The sequence below is a fragment of the Phyllostomus hastatus genome, unplaced genomic scaffold (genome assembly GCF_019186645.2).
Source record: "Phyllostomus hastatus isolate PE091 unplaced genomic scaffold, TTU_PhHast_1.1 phas_contig_1162, whole genome shotgun sequence".
In the NCBI taxonomy this organism is placed as follows: domain Eukaryota; kingdom Metazoa; phylum Chordata; class Mammalia; order Chiroptera; family Phyllostomidae; genus Phyllostomus; species Phyllostomus hastatus.
In genome coordinates this window covers 8,716,600-8,733,917 of record NW_025333537.1, presented here as the reverse complement: position 1 = coordinate 8,733,917, position 17,318 = coordinate 8,716,600, and the positions used below count along the sequence as shown (strand labels likewise).

The 17,318-nt window shown below is 39.7% G+C and overlaps 1 protein-coding gene across 2 annotated transcripts in view; it reads right to left on the bottom strand.

Annotated features, from left to right (window-relative positions):
• The window catches only part of NAA25 (N-alpha-acetyltransferase 25, NatB auxiliary subunit), a 57,363-nt gene that overhangs the window by 11,688 nt on the left and 28,357 nt on the right, over positions 1–17,318 (bottom strand). For both annotated transcript variants that reach the window (XM_045841405.1, XM_045841415.1), the window contains exons 12-21: positions 16,693–16,900; positions 15,735–15,824; positions 13,657–13,837; positions 12,887–12,986; positions 7,885–8,036; positions 7,254–7,379; positions 5,266–5,509; positions 3,863–3,986; positions 2,768–2,833; positions 1,302–1,399 (exon numbers count right to left, since the gene is read on the bottom strand). In XM_045841405.1, coding sequence (XP_045697361.1) covers positions 1,302–1,399; positions 2,768–2,833; positions 3,863–3,986; positions 5,266–5,509; positions 7,254–7,379; positions 7,885–8,036; positions 12,887–12,986; positions 13,657–13,837; positions 15,735–15,824; positions 16,693–16,900 — 1,389 coding nt within the window. The remainder of the gene's footprint in view (positions 1–1,301; positions 1,400–2,767; positions 2,834–3,862; positions 3,987–5,265; positions 5,510–7,253; positions 7,380–7,884; positions 8,037–12,886; positions 12,987–13,656; positions 13,838–15,734; positions 15,825–16,692; positions 16,901–17,318) is intronic.

The window sequence follows — 17,318 nt, the reverse complement described above, 5'->3', positions numbered from 1 at the left end:
AGACTAAACAAGAAATGGACAGTTCTTCTGAACAAATCCCTCGCTTTCTCCTCTAACTCTCCACTCTCTGATTTCTGTGATCGCCACACCCATCCAGGCCTTCGTCATCTTCCGCTTAGAATGCTCTAACAGCTTAACTCTTCCTTCAGGCTTTCCCAGCTCTAAACCCATCATCGTCCACAGGATCCGACTTCCCTTCTCTTCCCTACAGGAAGTGGGATGTATTAACATCCTTTTCACTCAAGTGAAAACTCCCAATTCCTCAACATGGAATCCAAAGGTTCTTTACAATAAGTCTCTTCCCATCCTGTCCAGCCAGGTAAGATACTACCTTACCTGCAAACCTTAACTGAAATATATATGGAGAATCTCCCCAGCTGGTCAACAAATATCCTCTGTATTAAGTTAGTGTTTAATGTTTACATGTCTTCTCCTATGCTACAGTGTATGCATGTACATACACGTGCAATTATTTATTACTCATTCATTCATTAAGTGTATCTAAGGCACTCACAATGTGCCAGTCACCAGAACACAGAATACTGCCCTCCTGAAGCTGACAGACCAGTGGGGGAAGAAAAGTAAATACACATGCCACAAAAATTAAAGAAAAGGTAATGGATTATGAGTGTTTGGGATCCTTCTCCTTTTTCTGCTAAAAAGGATGAGAGTTTTGCTATATCAGATCCTGGATTCTTCTTCATAATGTAGAATCTCAGTAATTAGAGTATAGCAACAACACATTAAAGCTGGAGGAATTAATTTACACTAAATAACAGCTGAGTCAAAAAGAAAAATGAACAGAAAACATCTAGATCTGAAGTGGATCAGATCTTTGAAGATGAGTAAAGCAAATTTCAAGGAGTTTACCTAAGCATTTGGAATGAAATCTTGGTATATGCCTGGAAGGAGTTGGCTCAGAAAAAGACGAACTGTTTTTCAATTAACAAAAGTCAGGGGTGAAGGATTAAGTAATAGGTATATGGTGCCTAATATCTCTTTATTTAAAAAAAATTAATCCCGCCCTGGTTGGTGTGGCTCAGTGGATTGAGTGCTGGCCTGCAAACCAAGGGGTCGCTGGTTTGATTCCCAGTCAGGGCACGTGCCTGGTTGCGGGCCAGGTCCCCAGTGGGGGGATGCATGGTAGGTGACCACACATTGATGTTTCTCTTCTTTTCTTTCTCTCTCCCCTCCCCTCTCTCTAAATATAAATAAATACAATATTTTTTTAAAAAGGAAAAAAAATCAATCCTGTATACAATTAAGGAAAGTCTAGAGTTTCAGGAAGAAAACAAACATACCTCAGCAAAGAAGACGAGATTTTCTAAACGAGTAGGGTGTGTTGTCAAGTTACCATCTTTAACCTCCAACAGGTCACCTTTACATTTACTGAAGACGTCTGCAAACAGAAAAATATCTCCTGGTTTTATACAACTTTTGTTTCAGTATTATTTTTAGGAATACAATGCACAATCTACTAAAGAATAAGCAAATATAAAAGCTTAATCCAGAAAGCCTCCCCTCATGCACAATAAACCAAACACCACAGAATATCTGTGTCAAGTTCTTTAAAAAGCCACATGACTATTGCTCTACTGTCTTCAAAACAGAAAAGGTAGCTTTATAAATTCCATATTCTGGGGTCTAAGCCTTTTCCCAACAGGGCACAATAAAATTAAGACTCCAAGTGAATGAGTTAGAAGAACTTGTGCCGTCAAGGACTACAAGACTAATGTACGTGGTAGAAATGCACCTTCATAACAAACACCACATTTGATTCTCATAATCATGATTATCTTTTAATGATCATTCTTCATTACAGCAATAAGAGACTGTTCAGAATCCCGAACAGAAAGACCCTTAGAGATTTAAAATGGTATTTGTACCCTTTTATCAAATAATTCCTTTTCTAAGAATAACAAGAAAATAATCAAATAAGTAGCCAAAAACTTGTATCCCAAGATGTTCATTTCAGCGTTGTTATAAATATACGTTATAAATATTGCTACAAATAACTCGAATGCATAATATATATTCAATGGGGGGGATACATAAATAAATTTGGTACACTGATGTAAGACCAATGAATGGTGTGTGTGTGTGTGCGCGCGCGTGCAGAGATTACCAAGATTTTATATATATATTTGAAATGGTAAGATGTCCAAGGCAGTAAGAAATTACAGTCAGCCCTGGCAGGTGTGGCTCAGTGGAGTGAGCACTGGCCTGCAAACTGAAGGGTCGTGGGTTCAATGGCCTGTCAGGGCACACACCTGGGCTGCAGGCAGGTACCTGGTTGGGGGTGTGGGGGCTGGGTCCCCAGTTGGGGGTATGTGAGAGGTAAATGATTGATGTTTCTCTCCCTCTCTTTCTCCCCCGCTTCCCCTCTCTCTGAAAATAAATAAATTAATTAAATCTTTAAAAAAATACTCAGAAAAGCATGTATTATTCCTTCTCATACGCTAAAAATAATCACTAGTACACATTTCCATATACTTCGGGTAACATCTAGGAGTATGGACTCCAAAGCATCCACAGTTCTTACTTGGCCTTGAGGGAAGGGGTCTAGGAAAGGGGAAAAGACCACACACACTTGTTGCTGTTTTATGATAGGCATCTACTAGTTTTGTAATCAAAACTTTTAAGATTAAAAACAATTCTTTAAACATACCAAAAGTATGCAATACTTTCAAATCTTCTTACAAGTTTCAATTTTTAAAACTGAACTATTATCAGATACCCAAGGGGAATCCACAGTAAGATCGCTTACCTTTTAACTGTTGTAATAAAGACTTAAAACTATTCTCTACTCGCTCCTGGATCTCCATCGTATCATCTAAAACAAACAAACAAACAAACAAACAAAAAACAGTGAAAAACATTCACTTTTTTTTAGCAAGCTTAATACCTTCACATGGCAAAAACATTTTGTTTTCTCTTGAGAGCCGTAGGCATCTAAATTCTATTACTGAGAGGTGGAGACAAAGATGACAGAAAGGAAAGGAAACTGAAAAAAGAAAAAGGGAAAGACAAAAAAAGAGAAAGAAAGGTGTTAATTACTTTCTTTTTCTACCTAAAATTCTCTGGGAGGACTAGAAATCTGTGTTTCAAATACTCTAAGTGACAGGATGTATAACCTTATGATTCAGAAGGGAAAAAAAGGCACAGTCTGTAGGATATTTGTGATTATCACTGGATTCAAAGCTTAGAAAAAGACTCTTCTCCACAAAGCCAAGGGCTTCATTTTTTAAAAAAAGATTTTATTTATTTATTTTTAAAGAGAGGGGAAGGGATGGAGAAAGGTAGAGAAACATCGATGTGAGAGAGAAGTATCGATGGCCTCTCATAGGCCCCCAATAGAGGACCAAACCCGCAACCGGCGTGTGCCCTGAGTAGAATCAAACCGCCACCTTTCACTTTGAGGGACATGCCCAGCCAACTGAGCCATAATGCTCAGGGCAGGGCTTCATTTTTAAATAAAGAATTCAATCTGAAGTCTAACAATATTTTAACAAATCAAGAATTTGTTTCTTCAACTTTTGAACCTAATAAGATTTCAAATATGGAAAAGACTTAAAATTTCAACTTCTAGAACATTACTTCGTAACCTTTGAATTACTTTCTTGTATGTTAAACCTAATAAAGACTTCAAATATGGAAAAGACTTAAATTTAAATTTCTAAAATATTACTTTGTATCTTTTGAATATACTTTCTTGTATGTTAAACCAGAACAACTTCCAGCTTCCATCTCTTCCAAATATTTCCAAATAACGAATTTAGATATTCTGTTGCATTTACTAAGTATAATGTTGCAATGACAAAGACCCCAGTAAATGAATACACTCATGTAAATGTGCACTTACCTAAACCATTGGTATCCAGCTCATAAACATCACTAACAAGATAAAAAGAACTGGTCTGACACTGAGAACAGCCAGAGTTAAAGAAGCCACCCATTCTGGTAGGCACAGGACCAAGGAAAGGATACTGGAAAAGAAAGGAAAAAAGTAATGTTCTTTAACTTCATCTAAACTCATACAAAATAAGAAAACAAAGGACTATAACTACTGCATAAAAATCTGTTAGTGAATAACTTGCAAACCACTGATCAGCAAACCATAGTAATCCCCCTCCCCCTATCCACAGGAGATACATTCGAAGACCCCAATGGACGCCTGAAACTGTGGATACTACCAAACCCTATATATACCATCTTTTACTATACATGCATAGCTATGATAAAGTTTAATTTATAAATTAGGCAAGAGATTAACAACAATAACTAAAATAAAATAGAACAATTATAACAATATACCATAACGACAGTGAAATGAATGTGGTGACTCGTTTCAGGGGTCCCTTAGCTCAGTGCTTTCTGGAGCAACACACTGCCAGCAATCAGAACAGGCGTTTTGTTCATGTCTTCCACCCATAAATGTAACGCCTTTTCCACCTTAACTAAGAACTTATTACACACTGTGGCCATAACTTGTACAGTTTGAGGTGCAAAAGAGAAACAGCACAAATTTCCTTTGTCCTTCTTTACATAGAAGATTTGTTCTTCCTGGAGATCTCAGCAACCTTCGATTTTTCCTCTCTTTATTAAATTGAGAACTTTCACCTTGTCACTTTACAGGTTCTCTTTGGCACATCCAAATTGCCAGCATCACTTCTCTTGTGCTTTGGGGCCATTGATAAGTAAAATAAGGGTTACTCCAACATCCTGATACCTGAGACAACTACAAGTGACTAAGGGGCAGGCGTGCATACAGCGTGGGATGCTGGACAAAGGGATGATCTGTGCTCCAGGGAGGACGGGGTGGGATGGGACAGGGTGAGATTTCATCATGTTACTCGGGACAGCAAGCAATTTAAAACTTACAAATTGTTTATTTCTGGAAATTCCCATTTAATATTTTCAGACTGTAGTTGACTGCAGGTAGCCAACTGTAACCATGGAAAGCATAACCATGAATTTTTTTAACAGGGACTAAAACAATAATTAAATCATTATAGTGAAAATAGAGAGCTATTAAAAATTTACCACCACAAAAACTGAGCTATTTTGCTTTTCCTCACGCTCCAGTGTGGATATTAAGCCAGCCTCTGCAACTCCCCAAGTCTGTAATACTTGCCTTTTCCCTGCAGATATCCTAAACTGGGTCAGAATACTGCTCTTTACTACTGACTCACCCCAGATTCCTATGTTTAAAAAGACAGTCATAGATTACTGTGGCGCTGATTAAAAAATACACTTTGATGATACCTGAATTTCCTTCTCAATAAATCGCTTTCCTGTCTCCAGGGCCACCTCCAGCTGTTGAAGGAGCAAACGAAGAATATCAATCCTGGAGGGCACACCATTCTCAGTGGTCTTCTCGGAGTTCTTTGGCTCCACAGGGTGGTTCAGACTTGGAAGGCCACTGATCAGCCTCAGTGTTAAGGAACGAATTCTTAACCACATGGTCTCCTCCTCCAAAGAAAGTTTCTTATGTTCTTCAGAAACATCCCTTTAAAAAAAATCCCCAAACCATCCCTTTTACTCAATGTTTTTGCCTTTAAATCCTTCAAAGTTCACTTTCATTAGACAAGATGCCTTTGAATGGCTCCGGCTTCCATTCACCAGCTCAACGATCTTACACCCAAATCATCCAAGTCTGCATTTTGATATCCACAAATGGGAATGATAACCTACTTAACAGGTTATTTTTCCCCCTTAAGTGAAACTTTTCTGATGATAAAATACATGATATAAAAATTTCAAATGACAGAAAAGTAAAAAATAGGAAAACGTTCCCTGATAATCAAGCACCCACCATATTAACAAGCTTTTATAGATCCTTTCAGATTTTTGCAATAGAGGAATGAAATGCAACTAAAAATACTCATATAACTGATTTTAAACACATAGACGGGTTCACAGTATTCATACTATTTTCCAAACTGCATGTGTTTATGATAGTGTGTGCAGAAAAAAATCAGCCCAGCAAGCCCGAGCTGTGACCTTTAGAAGGGCTGCTTGCAAGGAGACCCTTGGCTGGTGTCCGGACACTTGGTGCGCCAACCACTCTCTAAATGGTAAGAGTGGCTCCCGGTGCCTAGACTCTCTGTACAAACCCTGTGGTTTATGGCGAACACCTGCCTTTCTTCGGGGAGTCTGTAATACTGGTATAGGCTAGACAGAGGGTGCCTACGTAATCAGCTGACAAAAACCTTAGGCACCATCCTTCTAAGAGCTTCTCTAAGCAGAAATATTGCACAAACATACTGTATTTTTCATGAAGAAGAAAGCAGTGTACTTGGTATGGCCCTTCGCCGGAGAGAGAGGGCACTGGAAGTCTGTGCATGGGATTCTCCAGACTCCAGCTGTGTGTTTTTCCGTTGCTGATCCTGTCATGTACCCTTTTGTTATAACAAACCCTGTGAGTGCCAACTACATGCTGAGTCCCACAAGTCCTAGCAAATCACTAAATCACGGCATATTCAGAACTACCTCATACACATGTACCTGCGTGTTTGTGCACCTGTTCCCTCAGGTCCCACTTTCCTAGAAGTGGAACTGCCGAACCAAATAGTAAATGGAATCTTCAACCTTGATACATATCACTAAAATTCCCTGGTCAGAGAAGGTTACATAAAGGTTTACCCCCATGTAAATGCACAACAAACATTTTCCCACAATCTTGCTGAGCACATATATTACTCTTTTTTTATCATTGTCTGATAGGCTAAAAAAAATCTTTATTGCTACAAGATACATTTCTTTGAACTTCCTGTTAATAAGCCCTTTATACAATGTTTTCTGGTTATCTTCTGATTGATTGTTCTCTGTATATGAAGGATATTAATATATATGAAGAAATTTACCAACTTAGCACATAGCTTTAGAACTTAACAAATTTACTTTTAGATAAAGGTTAATATTTACAAAGGTCAAACTGTTTGTTTCCAGATTTGATGTAATGCTAAGAAAGGCTTTCCCCAACCATTTTTTTATATTTTATATTTTCTTAGAATGTCTAAGAAGTTTTAACACAATCTTCAATTTATCTGGAGTCTGTTCTCACAGATGCTACGAAGGAGGATCTAACTTTCAGATTAGCCAGCAATCCCAACTCAGGGGCCAGGTTTATTTTCTTACTATGGCTTATTTATATTTTCTGATCCTTATGACAAACATGTTATCATATTTATGTGCATTAGATTCATGCAGATTCTTTAGAAATAAACTGCCTGAGGTCACGTGCAAGTCACCTGTCTTTCGGGTCCCAGCTGAAGAACACGTTCAAGTCCCGGTTGTCCCGCAAGGCCTCCCACGGGATGTCATCTTCTTCCGGCCGGAGACTCATCGACTTGATACTCTCTGCTAAGCTGACTGATCTGTGACACAGAGAATGTACTCATGTATTGTTTCAGTAATAAGACAGCCATAAAAACGTGTTAGCTAGGACTCTGTTTTACTAGAAAGAAAGGGAAGGAAGGAGAAAGGCAGGCAGGAAGGGTTTACTAGTGAGAAACAAAGGCTCGCATAAGGTGAAAGAGAACCAAGCACAGACCGTGCTGACCTGCATCTGGAAGCCCAACCACAATAAAGTGGATCAACGTTAATCCCTGAAACCCCATGTTTGCAGGGACCCTTGTCAACACAATCCTGCCCACAGCCTGGCTGCTTCTGTGTGGAACCGGCAGTGCTCTCTCAGTCCCAGGACACGTACCAGGCTCCACCCCCTTCCTTCCCTGTTCCCCCAAGCCCCACCACACACACTTTCTCCTTTTCTCCCATTTGCCTTAGCTTAAGCCTACTGATGTCAGCTATGGGCCCACTGGGGACTCGCAGCCTCTGACATAATCCCTCGTTTTTTCTTAGCTCCTATGCAATACTTACATATTTGCTTCAAGTAGAAGGTCTAACAACATCCGTTCAGTACGGACTTGTGCAAAATGAAGAGAATTATTCAGCCTGTTCCTAAAAGCGATAAACTCTGGGATCTTCTCAAATGCACCATATTTGTAAGCTTGAATAATATATTCTGAGGTCTGGGAAGAAAAGAATTACCTTGGTATAAATATTTCACAGGTCAGACAATGAAGGCAAAACTTGCCAGCCAAAAAATCAAAACAAAGCAAAACACTCAAGCTAAAATTAAGTAAGGTGTTGAATCTAATCTTTAAGGGTCTTTCTTGGTCACCAAGTGGAATATCAGCTTTTTAAAATGTTATTTCTCCTGGCTGGTTTAGATCAGTGGATTGAGCACAGGCTGCGAACCAAAGCATCGCAGGTTCGATTCCCAGTCAGGGCACATGCCTGGGTTGCAGGCCACAGACCCCAGCAACCGCACATTGATGTTACTCTCTTTCTCTCTCCCTTCCCTCTCTAAAAATAAATAAATAAGATCTTTAAAAAAATGTTATTTCTTCTTTCCTATGCCAGAGTCAAACGTCTTCTTTACTAATATCACTACTAGTAACACCAGCTGCCGCCGCCACCGCACAGACCTTTTCTTGCAGTTATGTCCTCCAGTTCAACAGGACGAGAGGTTTGTTACACCACGCGAGTCAAAACTTTGGTTAGTGCCACTGTGGAAGGGATATTACTCCATGTTTTTCTGCATCTAAGATACACTGTTGTATACAAAGGCTCCGAAACCACCAGAATAATATAACCACCCTACCCCCCTAAAATCACTCTACTTCAGAAAAAAGGGTGCTCCTTGGTTTTGTTCATTTCTGAATACAGTATCACAAACACAGGGCATACAGTACATCAGGTTAGAAATAAGTCGCCAAACCAAAGACCTATAAAGGCTCATGTCATAATCTGAGGAAAGACTTCCAGAGGCAGGTTACTTGTCCACCCAAACTACCTAAGATCTCGCTGGAAAATCCCCTAACAAGTACGTGAAGGCAGCACTCTCCACATCTGCTTGAATTTAGACTGATGAGCATGTGCAGACGAAACACTGCGAACAGAGAGGCAAGATCAAGAACTCTGAGGAGAAACTCTGGCACGACAGAACAAAATCTCAGGGAAGAACACTTCATGGGCGGACCTATGCCATCAGGATGAGAAGTCAGGAGGGCACCCTTCTGGGCCAAGGAAAGTGTGAAGCTGAAAGCTGATGTCTGCCCCAAAGATCCTTTCTAGAAAAGCCTATCTTTTTGCACAGCCTCGATCAGCTTCGCCCCCATCTCCATAATGTTCGAGTAATTTGCCCGATAGGAAAATAGGCTAATAGTTAACAACATACCCTCTGATACACAGCCTCGCAGGGTTCATTTCAGGCCGCGGGATTGCGCCACGGGCGCTAATTCAACTGCATTCGATGCGGCTTTTAAACCCCATGGGACACCTCGGCGAGCTGTTTGCCTGCAGTATCTGGAGAAATTAAAGACGGACGGACACAAGAAAATTAAAAAGATTACTTGTGATCCCGCAGGTTTAAAGAAGGACTATCTGAAAAAGCTCAAGTGTACCTTCTAGCCTGATTAAAGGACAGTGATAGGCCCCACTGAGAGGAGGCAGGATACTCTGAACACATGGGCCTATCTGATGGCCACCTGGCTTGAAAGAACACAGCAAGGTTTACCAGCAGGCCTTGCAGTAGGAACTTCTCACTTGGAAAAAACGGCTGGTTAGGAACACATGATCCAGCAATTCATCAGGATAAAAAGATGACTTTGATGATTCCAATTAGATTTATCAATTAAAGTTCCAAAATATGGTTTGATTAAAGGAAAGAACCCAGCCTTACCAAGTGTAGAAGCAGTTTTAATTTTGAAGTGGTCCGCTTTATAAAAAAAGGAAACAGCTTTAAAAAGAGAAAAATCGGGGGCCACAAAGAGGGAATATGTAGTCCTTCAACGAACTAAGGAGGTGTCTCTAGTGCTCCTTTAATGCCGCAGTGAAGAATCACTGCGGAGCTGGGAGAGGGCCGGGGCAGCTGCCGACAGGGCAAAGGCTGAGAAAGGGCTACCATCTGAAGAAAGACCCCGCCTATTAGAACTGCAGGCAAACCTGGAAGCCACAGGCACTTTAAATTAGACTTCCGAATATCAGAGAATGTTGTCTGGACCTATTCCTACTCATTTATGAACCACTGAGGCTATTTAGATCCCCTTCAGACTCCTGAAATGAACCCTGGTCACTAAAAATTCGCAAAATACATGGACATCAAACCCCTGAATAATGGTTTTCACAGATATCTAAAATACAGATTGTTAAATGGAAACTTTTAAAAAAGTATAAATATATAAGTAACTTTAGGAGACATAAAAATCTATCTCTAATTCTCATATTGTAAAAATCTATTTCCAAGTAATGATGACAGCAGACGATGACCCTCCCAGAGAGAAACTCCCTGTACAGACCTTCCAAACACAACTGTCACTTCCATAGCACAAAGCCTTACAGAGCAAAAAGTCAGATCTTCCATTTAGGAGTAAAAGCGTTCTTTCAAAGAGCTAGTTGTGAACTGAAATACATCAGTCACTCAAGGACACACCATCTGGGGACCCCCAAAACAACCAAGAATAAAAGACGAAGAGCATAGAGTTTTCGCTTCCAGAGAGATTTCTAATACTAGCAGAAGGGTTAACCCATACAGTACAAAGCTACAACAGTGATCTTTCTCAACATCAAACTCCTACAGGAAACATTCCACGCCAGTGTCCACTCTCCTGTTTGAGGACTGAGCTTAAGGTGAGCTAAGGCTTAAGGTGTATTTTTCTTGCTATACTGTGTTTTGCTTTTGCCTTCAGCATCCCCCAAAGATTATTTACCTAATATGATTAAATAAGTTGTCTTCTCAGTTAGTAGTAATAAAATATAAATGCCAAGCAGAGTGTGCTAGTCCCAGATCAATGAAATACTGTAATTTTATCAGATTCGGCACCACAAACATTCAGATGAATTATCACTCCTGCCACGCACAACCACCAGCAAAACAACAGAGACACCCACAAAAGCCACTGAGGACAACACGCCCTCTCAAAGCACTCCTGGTGGTCTCCTTTCCACACTATGGTACTTTCATTTGTTTGCATGTGTGTGTGTGTGTTCAAAACAACTCTTCAGATAAGGTATTTATAGGGGAAAAGTAAAGCTTAATTTTTATTAGGATAAAATAATGTGCCCTTATTGGCCAAATCATGAACAACATGGTTCTTTGAGAAGTTACATCCCTTATTTACCCCCACTCCCACCTTTTCAGAACTATCTGAAAAGATCTTTTCTTTAACCTCTTCCTTAGAAATATACAAATGAGCCCTGGCCAGGTAGATTAGTTGGTTAGAGCATTGTCTTGATATATCAAGGTTGTGGGTTCAATTCCCAGTCAAGGTACATATAAGAATCAATCAATGAATACATAAATAAGTGGAACAACAAACTGATGTTCCTCTCCCTTCTTCTCTCTTAAATTTAAAAAACAAAATTTAGGGGAGTCGGGAAAAAAAAAATTTAATTTAAAAAAGATATACAGAAATGAGAGCCAGAATGATGAGATTTAAGGAGCTTTTTTCCTTTTGAGTTAGTAAAACTACTTGAAAACAGAGAGGCAAGCAGGTACTTGAACACACAGTGAAAACTCACTGATTTATAACTCGACTACCCACTCATGCTAAGACATTTTAGAAACCAAGGTCCAAAAGATACCCTCTGACCTCTAAGCAGGCCAGCACCTTCTGAGCAGTATGTTCAAATGCTCATGCCCACTCTCCCCGGTCAGGAGCTGTGGCACAAAATGAGGTCTGAACAGAGACACCAGTCTCTGGCAGAGAGGTCACAGGGGAGGGAAACGGGACTTAAAAACCAACAGATGAAGCACAGTTCGCCATCCCTTGCTACATCAGCCCTCTAGGCCACGCCCTGATGCTTGTCAGGACATCATTATTGCGGGCTCAGAATAACAAACCTATATTTTACTGTTCAGAAATATTTCTGCCCTGCCCATGCCTTCTATTTAATATACCCCTAAAGAATTAGATGGCAGATAGATTAGCCCCAGATGTTACAGTTACAAATCATTTTTTTAAAGTTGTCATGAGTGTTTGCCATCAAGAACCCCAGAAACGAGCTCTCTCCCCCAATTTCTTAGTTGCTGTTAGACCATGAAAATGGGAGGCTATGGGGAGATAGCTGGCATGGCCCAACTCTAGGCGACGTGTCTCAGAAACACAAGAACCAAGGAGGCAGTGCCCATCCTCGAAGACATACCTATCTTCACATATGTTACTGGATGGTTTTGCATAGCTGCTTGACTAAGCAGAGACCATGTATGTGGTTTTTCCACAAAAACTGCTTAACTCACAAGTGGGGACAAAGTCTGTTTGCAATGAAAAATATGGTGCAAATCCCATCCTTTTGTTATGGCACACAGAAGCTCTCTCTTATTTATTGCTAGTTTAAAAAAATACTATTCACCAAAGTTTCCTGAAATTATTTACAACCAGTCAATTTTACAATTCTAAGAAAATGTAAGTGCAGTTGTCGTTGGCAAACAGCACGGAGGTTACAGACTTCAGAAAGGAGTCCAGGTAACAGAGAGCAGCTGCTGTCGCAGATGCCTGTACTGCACCCTCGTGTCCTTGGAAAAATCCTCCTAGAGATTCAAAGACCAACCTGAGAGGTATCAACACTTCCTGTTCTATGAATACCCAGTTGTAAATTCACCTTCATATGGATTCTATTAAACATGCCCATTCTATCAACCACAAATAACTCTCCACCTCTACCTAACAGCGTTGGCCACTAAGCTACGGCCTGAGGGCACTTGCAAGTACAGTGTGGTACAGCTCAACCTGTGTACCTGCGACACAGGGGAGGTACTCTCTGCAATGTGTGCATTCAGCGGGCAAGACCATATTTAAAAAACCGTTTTTTCACTTACATCTTTCTGGTTGGAGTGGAAAAACCTGAGTGCGAAGTTACAGGATTGGGATGCAGCAGCATACTGACCTAGGGATTCAGCGTAACGGGTCAAAAGATAACTAGTTTGGAAGGAAAGAAAAAAAACACGTTATACTTACCCACCTCTAGTATCATATACTATACTTCAAATTACTATGTCAGAGAAATAGCTAAACATATGGAACTTTAAACATCCTGTCATATAAATGATCTAATTCACAGAATCAAATCTTTTTTAAAAGAGCAAAGTTAATTCAGTTTTGTGAGAGCCCTAAAGTTCCATAACATGCTTTCTTACACTCAGATGCCCATGGAACACAATTTGTAAGAGAACAGAATACTGTCTTCCTACAACGGCTCCACAGGGTATAGAGACAATACCCTTGATTCATCACCAAGAACCGTTACAATACAAACTCAAAGGCTCTCTGAGGTCAGCAAACAGAGCACATGTGTTAACCTCAACTGCAAGGCAGAAGACTTGAAACCAACGTGTGCTAAGAAAAAAGGTTCAAAGTATATAGCTGTTTGCTATCTCTGGGAAAACTTTCTTAGCATTTCTAAATTGTGCACATTTTGACATTACTACAAAATGCTGGCAAACACAAACTCTGACTGCTTTGCGATGAGTCATAATACGTGATTATTTCATCTAAAAAGCTTAATACCAGGAACAACTTCACTGCTAAAATCGGAAAGTCAGAGTCCCACGTGTAAGGGCTGCTATTATTCAGAGTGTATACTACCAACCCAATGGTATCATGCTGGATGTGCTTAGCATCGAGGCTGGAGTACAGGTCCAACACCGGCTCAAACGCCCCCAGCACACAGTAGATTCGAACGAGCAGCAGTTTGAATTGAGCATTGGAAGGGCTGTGGGTTAATCCCTCTTCCAGCAAAGTCAGGGCCTGCCACACAGCAGTCGCGTCACCTAAAACCAAAATGTCACAGCATTACCCACAGATTTTGAAAGCAAATGGAGGTTTTTCAAAAAGAAAAACTTACTGACATCATTACCTCCCGTAACTATTTTAAGAATGAGTTTAGGTAGCAGAGAGCAAATTTTAGCTACACACCTGTAAGCAAAACAGGGTATTTCCCTGAATAGATAGTCCCTCAATTACTAAACATGTATCTGCAAAACTGATGCAAATTTTAAGCTGCCAAGTCTCGTGCAGGAAAGTTATGGAATCTCACAAGACCCTAGATCCCGAGAAAAGATGAATTTTGAAGAACTGGAGTCTACCAACCTTCCCAGTAGAGGACTTTCTCTACAAAATCCCAGACAGATGCTTTCTCTAGACACCATCTGTCTTCCATATGTAACTCTACCAATAGGGCATCAATAATATTTGAAAAAACTTACTCATTAATAATCAAAATAAAATGACACACTTTTTTTGAGCCACTAAAAATCAAAAGGCCAAATGTATCAAGTTTTAAAGATTAAGTAAATTCTCTTTTAAGAATCTACCTAGAGAAAATAACATGAAATGTAGATAAAGCTTTATATACAAAAATACTCACTGCATTAATAAATTATAGCAACACCCACACACTGAAATATCATGCAGCCATTTAATGTTAATGAAGAGTTTTTAATAACAAGGGAAAATACTTTCGTAATACTGATCAGTAAAAGACACACAGAATTCAAATGAGCATGAATAGTTCATCTAAAGTCTAAAAAATAGGCAGAGAAAGACAGAAGGATACATGCAAAATGTTAGAGTGCCTGGTGGAAGCAGGAAAGGTGAGGGTAAAACATGCCAAAAGCGTCAAAAGTGATTTGCGAAGTTTTGTGCCGGAGATTTCTCGCTGGACGATGCTCCACAGGTAGACTAACTGAAGTTGGAGGCGATCAAATGCAGACAGTAACTGAGAACAATGAACGTGCTACCATGTGGGAAATAGCCAGCATACTCGAAATATCCAAACCAATAGAAGTTACTGGTGAAAATGAAAAATGTATCTTTTATCTTGTGGAAAAAAGCTATAAGGACTTTCTCACCAACCCAATACATAAGACTCTGGAGACGTAGGCAGAGGCTGGACTACAAAAATACATTGCAAATTAGCCTAGAAAGACTGGCCTCGGCCCTTTGGAAAACAGGGTGCCTCTGGAGAACTTGGAGCCTGAGGGGGACAGTACCAAAACGGAGTGCTCTGTAAAGTGGTCCCCGAGGGCAGGGGACATGTCTATCTTGCACACAGCTGTCTCCCCAGCCCTTTGTTTCTTCCGTAGTTTATTCTAGTGAATAGTACGCAGTAAGTATCTAGAGTTATTTTTTCCCAACAAATGCTAACAAGAGAACATGTCTGGAGGGGTGAGACCTACCGAAAAGGCTATCTCAGTGCCACTTGCTGAATCACCCTTCTCCTGCTTCAGGACTCACGATGCTCCCTTTGCCATGTATTATATTTTGGCCTTCAGTGGGCTAACCAGAACTGTATTCCAAGGAGTTCCTTTTCCTATGTGTGCCTTTTTTAAAGTAAATAAAAGGGCTATTCCATGCCATGGGCCTATACATCCATCTCTGAATCAGTTTCTCTGTTTGATAATGACTGTAACTTTGTAATAGGTTTTTCACAGTCATTACTCATTATTCAGAAACATTTAAATCAGAACAGATATCTACTGATTTAAGATTTTCCTGACTTCAGGGAGGGGGATACATGGAGACTTAGGTTCTTCTGGAAGCACCCTGAAGAAGGGCAAGAAAGAAAAACCTAAAACATAAATGAAATTCTTGGGTTACGCAATCAGCCCACGGACTTATAGTCAATTAAAAAAAAAGAACAGTTAAACTGAAATGACTGCTCCTTACCTGTTTCTCTCCATATATCAATGAGCACATGGACAGCAAGCAGGCAGTAATAGTCTGAAAACTGCAATTCGGTTTTCAAACAGGATTTCCCTACAGGGGGAAAACACATCTGTATTTAACACTTATTTAACTACTACAGCTCCAAAGAAGTTTTTTAAAGCAGGAGAAGTGATAAGGGGGAGAAGAGACAGGAAAAGACAATAGTAAGAACTGGGTAAATAGCAGAAGAAAATATAAGCCATGAACCAAAGGATTCAAAAGGTGAGACCAGACTCGCTGGAGCAGAAGGGTTCCAGAACAGAGGTGGCGTCTGCAATGGTCCCACAGGAAAAGCAGCAAGATTTGGAAGGTTTTAGGTAAAGAAAAGAACAGAAGCCAAAGGGTCATGTATAGCTAAAGTAGTCATATGTTCATTCCTTCACCTAATGTTTTAGAATGCAGTTAGAGAAATACTAATATCATCTAATCAGATAACTGATATTTTAGCACATATATCTAGCAATCTGAAGGTCATTTATTTCTAAATATCTCACAATTTACATTCCTTTTGTTCACTTAGTGTGTATATTATACATAGTAGGACAAATAAGCAGAAAATGTGACAACTGTCATAAACTATGCAATTCATATGAGCCGCAATGTGAGAAAGAGTAAGCTCACCAGATCAGGAAGAATATGGACAACTATAATTAAAACTCCAAGCTTAATATTGTATGCCAATTATACTTAATTTTTAAAAAAATACAATGTGGAAGAAAATAACAACAATAAAACTCCAAGCTTTAGAAAGGCCTGGCATTTTATTACTTGGAGAGTCTTGGCACCTGACAAAATAATCTCCTTGCCAAACTCATTAAAACAGGGGCTGAGTGCTTTAAAACCAAAAACCAAACCAAAAAACTAACTTCTAAGTCTTAGTAGATCAGGGAACAGCGGCACATTTTGCAAGGTTGCTCACCAAATTCCAGTCCATGCTGGTACCTTAACATCAGCTCTCTGACCACACTCAGTTTCTGATTTTTATCCATAGTGTGGTACAAGCCCAGCAACCTCGTCAGCTGCACCACACACAAATGCTGCTGCAAAGCTCTGATGTCGGCAGGCAGCGCCAGCTTATCCTCTGTTGGTGTGGACAAAGGAACAACTCCAAGTAACTGATTAATAAACTGCAGAGTGGGGGGAAAAATAAGAGGACAGATCTTAAAACAGAAGTAGTCTTTAGTAGGCCATAATTAACAAATATTGAAATGGTCTAGAAAAAGACATTAAGGAAAAGATACAAATTAAAACCACTTTATTATACCATTTTCTATCTACCAAATAGCTAAAACAAAAAAATTTCTAACAGTACCTACTGCTGGTGAAACTGGTACTCTTGTTCACTAATAGCCAAAAGTATTTGGTCAACACCATGTACTATACACAAAGACTAAAAGTATTGTGAAAATGTTTCAAAAGTTGTAACACATCAATATAATAATGCAATGAAAACGATTAAGAGTAGGTGACCAAAACCAAACAACAAACCCACCATTACAATGACACACAAATGCATCCCTAAAGGAAACACTATGTGTTGAAAAG